Source organism: Amphiprion ocellaris, chromosome 11 (genome assembly GCF_022539595.1).
Source record: "Amphiprion ocellaris isolate individual 3 ecotype Okinawa chromosome 11, ASM2253959v1, whole genome shotgun sequence".
NCBI classification, from domain to species: Eukaryota; Metazoa; Chordata; class Actinopteri; family Pomacentridae; genus Amphiprion; species Amphiprion ocellaris.
The window spans coordinates 33,172,771-33,183,024 of NC_072776.1; the positions used below are offsets into that span (position 1 = coordinate 33,172,771).

General features: G+C 34.4%; 1 protein-coding gene across 2 annotated transcripts in view; it reads right to left on the minus strand.

Moving 5' to 3' along the window:
- The window catches only part of LOC118469385 (uncharacterized), a 10,669-nt gene extending 1,780 nt beyond the window's left edge, over positions 1-8,889 (minus strand). The window contains exons 1-3 of one of the 2 annotated variants that reach the window (XM_035942170.2): positions 8,731-8,889; positions 7,915-8,104; positions 4,522-4,725 (exon numbers count right to left, since the gene is read on the minus strand). In XM_035942170.2, the coding sequence (XP_035798063.1) occupies positions 4,522-4,725; positions 7,915-8,104; positions 8,731-8,783 (447 nt within the window). In that variant the 5' untranslated portion in view covers positions 8,784-8,889. The remainder of the gene's footprint in view (positions 1-4,521; positions 4,726-7,914; positions 8,105-8,730) is intronic. The other variant, XM_035942171.2, reaches the window with a different exon arrangement.
- Between the last annotated feature and the right edge of the window lie 1,365 nt (positions 8,890-10,254).

Consider the following 10,254-nt stretch of genomic DNA (forward strand, 5'->3'; position numbering starts at 1 on the left):
AGGTTTTTTGCTTCTTCTACTACTGTCAGTGAGTGCTTTCTCAAAGGGAATCCAAAGGAAACTTGAGAATTTGGGGGTTTTCTGGGTTTCAAATTTGTAAGGTCTTCACTTTACTAAGTGAAGCATGAAAGATGACATATGCTGTTAATTGGCGCTATTAAAGTACAACTGAAAGTGAATGCTACTGAAAAAGTTCTCCAAGAAATGAAGAAATCCTTCTGAAACAAAACAACCCTTTCAAGGAAATGCTGTTTGCCTTCAGTGGAAACTTACCAATAACAGAATAAGAAGGAGATGAGGCACAGAGAGCCAATCGGTTGTAAAAAAGCTCGTGAAACTTGGCAGTACACGACACAAAAATGTGAACAGCTCAGGATCAAGGACTGTACAGCAGATAATGATGAGTTACAGGAGAACAAACGGGTCTTAGTCCTTGTTCTGTGATCTATTTCTGGGCTTTCAGGTTTATACGTCAGACCTTGGCTTTGGAAGTTCTTCCACGTTCAGGTGGTTCCAGATGGAAGATCTTTCTTTGGTTGTTGCTGCTGCTTTCCTTTCTTTTCTTCTAACTCATCTGCTGGCTCTGAAAGCTTTCTCCTTCTCAGATGATGGTTTGCCAGAGTTTTCTTGGCGTTCATTGATGCCAGTGTTATTCATGTTGGATTTTAAGATGTTTTTGTGTCTCTTCTGTTGTCCGCTGCTTTAACATTCTTCTTCTTTAAACTGAGAGTAGATTAGTTTTAGTAGACGGTTATGTTTCACCCGAACAGCATTACAACCTAAAATGAGCTGGTCCTTGATGACATAGCATTCAATTCCTATTTTTGTTGTGAATCGATATTAAAGGAACAAAAAGTGAACTTTGAATGGAAAAGCTGATACAAAAGACAAACCACAGTCCAGATAAATCAAAAGCATCTTGGAGAACTGGCAAAAATAACCAAAAAAAACTCAAAAAGGTGACAAAAACAGAAGCAAGACTTAGGAAATGACAGTTTCTGTTGTTGGTTTATCTAGTTTACCACCTGTTATCTAAGATGAATGCAAGGCAGCATTATTGGTACTTTTAGGTGCCTTTAGATCAAATTTTGTTTATAAATATCAGTAAAACAAATCACCTTCTTCAGAAGTTGTTCCTGATAAACTCCAAACCAGTTGCTGACGCATTCATTACTAATTATTTCTCATTATTTGTTGCACTTCTTGCGTACTTTCTGCACCGTTTTACTCATTTTGTGCCTCCTGAAGTCAATCAAAGCATCAATTTACTGACTTTTTTAATGAGTTCCTTAATAATAAAATAAAGCACAAAAAGTAGTACTACATGCTTTCATTTGAAACTCAAAGTTCCTTAAATGTTGGAGTAAAGTTCCAGCTTCTGCCAAAAGCCTTTGAATAAGTAAACATCTGTAGCATCTGATTCAGTGAGAATGGAATATTCTCATCACATTTTCTAATGTGAGCTGATGAAGCAGGTGAAGTTTACATTAAAATCTCACATCTTTACTGACTTGTTTATTGTCTTTAACAGTCCACAAACCAACCTGGGATTTCTGTTGACCACACTGACCTTCAAAGAGGCTATTTACAGGCTGGTTGTAGTCGTCTAGTCTAAGAGAGTAAAAGATCCTCTTTACTGAAAATAAAACCATGCAGACGTCACAAACGTTTGGGATAAAATTGTATCCAAAGCTGGTGAACAGGGAGAAACTATTAAAGCTCTTTTAGTGAGAGTTTTATATATGAAATGGAGTGATGTACTGTTGTGGCTATTTGTGGCTTTTTTACATCTGTTGTTGGTCATTTTCTGTCTGCGGTTGTTTCGTAACTTTTTGTGTTTTTGTGTCTCTTTGTGGTTGTTTTTCCATTTTTGTGTCATTGTCATTGTGTCTCTTTGTGGTTGATTTGTCTCATTTCATGGTCATTTTCTGTCTGTGGTTGTTTCATAACTTTTTGTGTTTGTTTTGCATCTCTTTGTGGTTGTTTTGCCATTTTTGTGTCTGTGATTGTTTGTGTCTCTTTGTGGTTGATTTGTCTCATTTCATGGTCATTTTCTGTCTCTTTATGGTTGTTTTTTGTTGTTTTTCTGGGTTTTGTGTCTATTTGTGGTTGTTTTGTGTCATTCTGTGGTCATGTTCTGTCTCTTTATGGTTGTTTTGTGTCTCTTTGTGGTTGTTTTCTGTCTCTTTGTGGTTGCTTTCTGTCTTTTTGTGGTTGCTTTCTGTATCCGTGTGGTCATTCTCTGTTTCTTTGTGGATATTTTGTGTCTCTTTATGGTCATATTCTGTCTTTTGTGGTCGTTTCCTGTCTCTTTGTGGTTGTTTTCTGTGTCTTTGTGGTCATTTTCAGTTGTTTTGTGGTTGTCTTCTGTCTCCTTGTGGTAATTTTCTGTCTCTTTATATACTTAAAATCATCCCTGGCTCATTGATGTAGACAACACATACTCAAATTTTGCTTCAAAAGTTGGCAAAAACTGGTGTATGTCTTTTTTTCTTTCTCTAAGACATGCACATGTGTGTGTTCTTGTTGCAGCAGGACAAATAAAACCCTTTGTGACGCATTAACTTATCACCTAAACCATGTTTATCCATGATAGGTTCTGTAAGGTTAAAGAAACTTTGCTTAACGAGGTCGTGTTCTCCGTGTCCTTGACTAAAACGTCCTTCTTCAGAGTCCATTAAACTGTTTGTTTTACTTCGACTGCTCCCAGGAGGGTAAAACTCTGTGCACTTGAGTGAAGGCTGCAGCTTTTATATAAGAGCATTTATGCAAATCAGCCCTTGAAAAGAGCAAACAGACCTCTAGTTCAGCACCAGTTTCAAGCAGACATGGCTCCGGCATTAAGGCTAATCCAGCAGCTAAACCCCTTAATAAATGGACTCTGGACTGATCTTAATTTCTGGGATGAAAACTTTCCTTTACGGTGATGTTTTAAATGGAAAAACTCCACAGAATGACCCTGAAACAGCCGAATATAGTGTATAATAGGAGGTAAATGGTGGTCAAACCTACGATTTAACAACATTTCTGTTCAGAGTCGACATTTAAAACTCAAATCTGTCACATTTCAGTTGCTTCACAGAGAAAATAGTTTAATTTCAGCTCTAAAACTTGACTTTTTGCTTATTTTTGGCGGGTAAAAATGGGGAATTTGCCAACTCATCTCCAGGAAAAGACAACAGCAGGTCATAGCTGTGCAGAGTTAAATATTCAGTTTATTTTGGAACGGAGAAGATGGATGCAGCACGTCTGGTTTCCCACCAGACCTCCACGTTTTTCTGTCTCTGGAAGCTCAATATTTAATCCTGTTCAGCTGAGCTCCTCCATGAGATTTTATTTCTTATCAAACTCGTTCTCTGAGAGAAATTAGAGTATTTTCATTATTGTTATTGAAATCTGAAAGAAGTTTTTTAATTCTCAGATTCAATGCGATGAAGCTCCAGTTTTAAAAGTGTTTTTTGTAAATGTCCTCTGTGTGTGGACAGTTTTTATAAGCATCAACTGAGCTTTGGTTTGTTTTACATTGCTTTTTAGATGTTTTTAGTCTCTTTGTGGTCGTTTTGTGTCTTTTTGTAGTCATTTTTGTCTCTTGGTGGTCATTTTCTGTCTTTTTGTGGTTGTTTTGTGTCTTTGTGATCATTTTGTGTGTCTTTGTGGTTGTTTTGTGTCTTTTTGTGGCCATTTTCTGTCTTTTTGTGGTCAATTTTTGTCTGTGGTAATTTTCTGTCTCTTTGTGGTTGTTTTGTGTGTCTTTTTGTGGTTGTTTTGTGTCTTTTGTGGCCATTTTCTGTCTTTTTGTGGCCATTTTCTGTCTCTTTGTGGTTGTTTTGTGTGTTTTTCTGGTCATTTTGTGTGTCTTTGGTTGTTTTGTGTCTATTTATGGTCATTTTGTGTGTCTTTGTGGTTGTTTCGTGTCTCTTTGTGGTCATTTTCTGTCTCTCTGTGGTCATTTTCACTCATTTTGTGGATGTTGTGTGTCTATTTGTAGTTGTTTTGTCTCTCTTTTTGCTCATTTTATGTCCATTTGTGGTCATTTTGCTTCTTTTCATGCTCATTTTCTGTCTTTTCATGGCTGTTTTGCATCTTTTTGTGGTCACATTGCATTATTTAATGCCCATTTTTCATCTCTTTGTGGTGGTTTTGTGTCTTTTTCTGGTCACTTTTCATCTCTTTGTGGTTGTTTTGCTCATTTTCCAAGCACCAAATTGAGTTGGGTGTGATTAGTTTCTATAAAATCAGGACATTTTGGTCAATTCTCATTTTTAGCTCCACTTTCAAATGGCTGTTTGAGGGTTCAAACTTCATTTTAGAGTTAAAAATAGAGTCGGGTTTAGGTTTGTTCACCGTCCTCACAGCGACAGAAGCACAACAAACATGTTTTTTTGTTTGTTTGTGCACCAGAGGCTGTGACGTCGCCTCCGGCTTGCGTGCTTCTGTGTAATGAAAGTAAAATCGGAGCGTATGAAAGTTTAATGGCCTGTAGGGAGAAGACCCTCCACCACCTCCACCACCTCCACCAACCTTGACGCAGAACTCCCGGAGCTCCCAGCGTTTGGGTTTGCGGTTGAGTATGAGCTCCTCCAGCAGAGTGGGCTGGTCGCTCAGCACAGAAACCCCCATCAGACGGTTGTAGAGCGCCGTGAGCTGCCTCTCCAGACGGTAGTCCTGGACGTAGTGCAGGAACACCTCCGTCTCCTTCTGGGTGAAGTCTGGATGGGCCCTCACCTGGAGCTCAAGCACATTAAAGCTCTTCATGCTCTGCCTCTTTGTGGCTGCTTTGTTGTCGCTTTTTTGGCCTTTTGTGATTGTTTTGTGTTAATTTTCTGGCCTTTTGTGGTTGTTTCTTTTCTTTTTGTGTCTGTTTTGTGCCTCTTTGTGGTCTTTTTCTGTCTTTATGTGGTTGTTTTGTTTCTTTTTGTGGTCATTTTCTGTTTGTGGCTGTTTTATGTCTATTTTTGGTCATTTTCTGTTTCTTTGGAATTGTTTTCTGTGTCTTCTGTGTCTGTTTTCTATCTGTGGTGGTTTTTTGCACATTTTAATGTTAATTTTCTCTCTTTTTGTGGTCATTTTGCATTATTTAATGCTCACTTTGTGTCACTCTGTGGTTGCTTTGTGTCTCTTTCTGGCCATTTTCTGTCTCTTTGTGGGGGTTTTTTGTTGCTTTTTTGTATCTTTACAGTTGTTTTGCATCTTTTTATGATGATTTTTTGTGTCTTTGTGGTTGTTTTGCATCTCTTTGTGGTCATTTTTGTCTTTTGTGGACATTTTGCATGTGTTGGTGGTAATTTTCCGTTGTTGTTTTTTTAGGTAATTTTCTGTCTCAGTGGTTATTTTCTCTTTGTGGTTAATTTTTGTTCCATCATTTGTGTCTTTTCCCAGATGTTTGCTAAACTCTGCAGACTTCCCTTCATATCTCAGTAGGAGCTCATATAAGAGTGATTTTCTTGCTAATAGGCTTCACCCACACGACTTATTACAGTCAGCTGCTGGAGAACATTTGGTCTTTTTCAGAGATAAAAACCTAAACCTGAAAGCCAGGAAGGTGTTTTTGTTTTATTTTCTACCTGCAAATGACAGCAAACATATGAAATGAAAAAGCAGCTGAAATAAAAAGCAGAACATGGAAGACGTAAGCCTGTTAATGCTGAGTATTAACCGTGAAACTAAACAGATGCTTTAATCATACATCTGCTCACATGCATTTACATAACGCACTCAGTGTGATGAGTTCATGCATCTGTTTACAAAGACATGTTTGACTCATGAAAATCACCTCATACAGCAGCAGGACGGAGCTCTGAACGGCTCTTTTTAAACACATATTTGCTCTAAAATATCTGCTTTTCTCCCTTCATAAACTGCGTATGTTAAAGAGTGAAAAAAAGGTTTTATATAGAGATTTTTTAAGTTTATTTACAGATTTTCTCTGTTTAAATTAAAGATAAATCACTGAAAAAATACATTTTTATTTGCAAACAAAAAATTCTATTTTTCCAAGTAGTAATTTCACAAAATTACACTTTTAATGTCTGTAAATCTGCTAAAAAATATAATCATTTTACCCATAGTGCTGTTATTTTTACCTTCTTTTTTTTTTTTAAAAAGCATTTTTGGAATATTTCAGTATTTTTACAGTTTTTTTAAACAATTTTTCTAGCACCCTTTTTTGACAGTTTTTTTTAAATATTAATTTTATTTTATTTTTTTCCCAGTGTATTTATAGTGAGCATAAACACACATTTAAACCTTCAACATCTTACTTCAGCTGCTTGTTTACTTATTTTCGTGGATTTGAATTTGTTTGATGCACATTGAGGTGAAATTTTTTCTATAAGCCTCAACTTTTTTTTTTAAATCTACAAATAAAAGATTATTTAAATTATTTCTTATTAGGTGATTTTTTTTAAAATTAGTTTATTATTTGTTTCATCCAGGAAGTGTTTATTTGGTCCCAGAACTTGAAGATTGATCTAGAAGTTGTTTATTTCAGCTGCAAATTTTCACAAAAGAAAAAGGCATTCATCTTTACTATATTAATTAAGAATATTAAACAATTTTCAAAACTGTCGATGAATAATTTCCTGAGAGTAAAAAGTCAAACTGAGGTCATTTTGTGTCTCTATGTGATTATTTTACACATTTTGGGGGTAATTTTCTGTCTCTTTGTGATTCTTTTGGATCTTTTTGTATTTATTTTCCATTTCTTTGTAGTTGTTTAGCACATTTTTGTGTTTATTTTTTGTCTCTTTGTGGTAATTTTGCACATTTTTGTGTTTATTTTTTGTCTCTGTGGTAATTTTGCACATTTTTGTGTTTATTTTCCATCTTCTTGTGGTTGTTTTGTATCTTTTTGTTTTTATTTTTTGTCTCTTTGTGGTAATTTTGCGCATTTTTGTGTTTATTTTCCATCTTCTTTTGGTAATTTTGCACATTTTTGTCATCATTTTTCTTGTCTTCATTTGTGTCTTTTCCCTCCTGGTTCGTGAACTTTTCAGGCTTCACTGTGCATCTTATATTGAAGATTGCATTGCTGTCAAACAACAACTAGAATTTTATCCCGTCCTCATCCTTTTGGACTGAGTGACGTTTAACCACTTTTTCCCACATTATCTCTCATATTCTCACTTCAGAATCCTACATAGAAACTGATGCTGTTTATTCTTTCCTTTAACCCTCCTGTTGTCTTCATTTACTGGCAACAAAAAATACTGTTTCTTTGTCTGAAAAAAAAATCCAAAAACTCAGCAAAAAAATTCCCCAGATTTCTGAAAATTTGCAAAACCTTCAGGAAGAAAATTCCAATAATTCCTTAAAAGTTTCCATTAAAAATTTTATTTTAAAAAATCCCACAAATTTGGCAAGAAATTCTTGTAAATATTTTCAAAAATTTTGTTAAAATCTTCCAAAAAAAATCCTAAAAATATCTAATGTGATTCCATATATATCAGTAAAACTTCTAATATTTTCTTTAAAAACATTCACAAAAAAAAATCAACCAAAATCCAACAAAATTCACTGGACTTTGGTTGATTTTTTGTGAATGTTCTTAAAGAAACTTTTTTTAAACATTTCTTTCTTCCACCAAAAAATGTTCAAAAATTCCCCCAAAAATGTTGAAAATGTGGACATCAGAAGTTTCAGTGTGAAAATATATTTTTTCCTGCATTTTCAAACTTTAAAACGGATCAGTTTGACCTGCAGGACGACATGAGCGTTAATTCATTCACACTAATGAGGAAAGAAATAATCTCTGTTCAGTCACCTCATTCTGTTCTGTTTTCTGCTTTAAGCCATTTCTTCCACACAAATGCACACAATAATCTGACTTTTCTAGTTTACACTCATGAAGCTGATGTTAGTTGATCCTCCAACATCTCCACATAGACATAATGTACTGAGGTGTAGTTTCCTCACCGCGGTGCCCAGCTGGTAATAAACCACCGTCAGGTCGTCCTCCAGCTGATGGACCTCCGGATCCTCCAGAAGACCTCCTCCTGAAGCTCCCAGCTCCTGGTCCATGTGGTCCAGGTTCTTCTTGGCTCCTTCGGCCTCCTCAGAGGTGGAACTTCCTCCCAGATAGGAGCAGATTCCCTGAACCAAAACCCTGTGAACCACAAAACACTCAAACTTCTGATTTAACTTCATATGAACCTTCATCAGACGGTTTAACCCTCATGTCGTCCTGCAGGTCAAAATTGATCCGTTTTAAAGTTTGAAAAGGTGGGAAAAAATATTTTCACAGTGAAACTTCTGATGTCCACATTTTCAACATTTTGGGGAAATTTTTGAAAATTTTTTGGTGGACAAAAATAAATGTTAAAAATGTGTCTTAAGAACATTCACACAAAAATCAACCAAAATCCAGTGAATTTTGCTGGATTTTGGTTGATTTTTATGTGAATGTTCTTAAAGAAAATATTGGAAGTTTTACTGATATATATGGAATCACTTTAGATATTTTTGGAAGATTTTTACTCATTTCTTGAAAATATTTACAAGAATTTTCTTGCCAAATTTGGGGGATTTTTTTTTTTTTTTTTAAATAAAACTTTTAAGGGAAACTTTTAAGGAATTATTGGAATTTTCTTCCTGAAGGTTTTGAAATTTTTCAGAAATTTGAGTAATTTTTTACTGATTTTTGTGGATTTTTTTCAGACAAGGAAACAATATTTTTTGGTGCCTGTAAATGAAGACATCAGGAGGATTTAATAACCTGGTCTAAGGTCTCACCTGACGGTCTGCATGTAGCCCACCGGCTCCAGAACTTTCCCAAACATCGCCATGACTCTGATCCAACTTCTGATGAGTTAACTGAGGAGAAAAACAACATTTCACGAAGTTTAGCAACAAACAAAAGTGTTTTTCTTCTGTGAATCTTGAAGCTGTCTGAGTTGTTTGAGCTCCTCACCTGAACTGTTTGGTCTTCAGCTTGATTCTGACCTTCACAGCTCCTCTATTTATGTCCTCCTGAACAAGCAGAGATCTGATAAGAGCTGCAACAAAACTCCCTCTGAACTTGAAGAATGGAGCAGATGATTAAAGGTGAAGCCAGAATTAGTCTCTACACACAGATGAAGGAGAATTCAGACAGAAAATTCAGGTTTTTATTATCATTTTGTTTTATTTTCTCATATTCAAACTGTTCAGGTTGTTGCTGTTTGTCCTTGAAATGCAGAAAATATGGTTAAAGTTCAGTAAATCTGCTGGAAACAAACATTTTAAGCTCAGTTTGTTGTGTTTTTATTCCTTCATGTCTTCACAGCTCCATCTGGTGGCAGCAGATCCTCATGATTTTACCTCTGAGATCAGAATAAAAACTGACGTCTGCATTTAAAACGGAGAAAAACTCCACAGAATCCATCACTGGTTCCTGTTTAATGAGTAAATATGAACCTGGAGAAGAACTTCTTGAAGAAAATCTGTATTTTTACAAATAATAATTTGTTCTTTTACAGTGTTTTACCATAAAATTAGAGTTTAAATGTCATTAAATCTGCTAAAAAATGTCATTATTTTTACAGATATTTGTTGCTATTTGAAAGAAAAATTGTGAATATTAAGGAATAAAAATAATAATTTTTAAAAATTATGCTAATAATGTTATTATTATGTTAAAGATTTTTCCTGCTAAATTACAGATAATATCTAGAAAAATCACTGAAAAGGTTTTAATTGAATTTATTAAAAGTGACAGAAAAAAGGAAACAATATCTACATAAATAATATTTTTTATGAATAGAAATAAGTTTTTTTCACAATGTGTGACCTTAAATTAGAGCTTAAATGTCTTTAAATCAGCTAAAAATGCTATTATTTTGCGGATATTTGCTGTTTTAAACATTAAAAAGTATAGTAAGGAACAAAATAATTTAAAAAAAATTTAAAGTTATTTTACAGATTTTTCATGATTTTTAAATTAAAGAAAATATCTAGAAAAATTACAAAAAACTCTAAATTTACCTGTGACTGAAAACAAACTGTAAATAATATTCACATGAAAAAGCAAATTATTATCTTACAAATAATAATTTACTTTTTTACAATGTGTGACCATAAAATTATAATTTAAATGTCTTTAAATCTGCTACACAAAGATCATTATATCTTATATCATCTGAAACATATTGAATGTTAAAGCAACACCTACATAAATTATCATTTTTTTACAAATAGAAATAAATTTTTTCACAATATGTGACCATAAAATTAGAGTTTAAACGGCTTTTAATCAGATTTTTTCTTTAAATTTGCAAA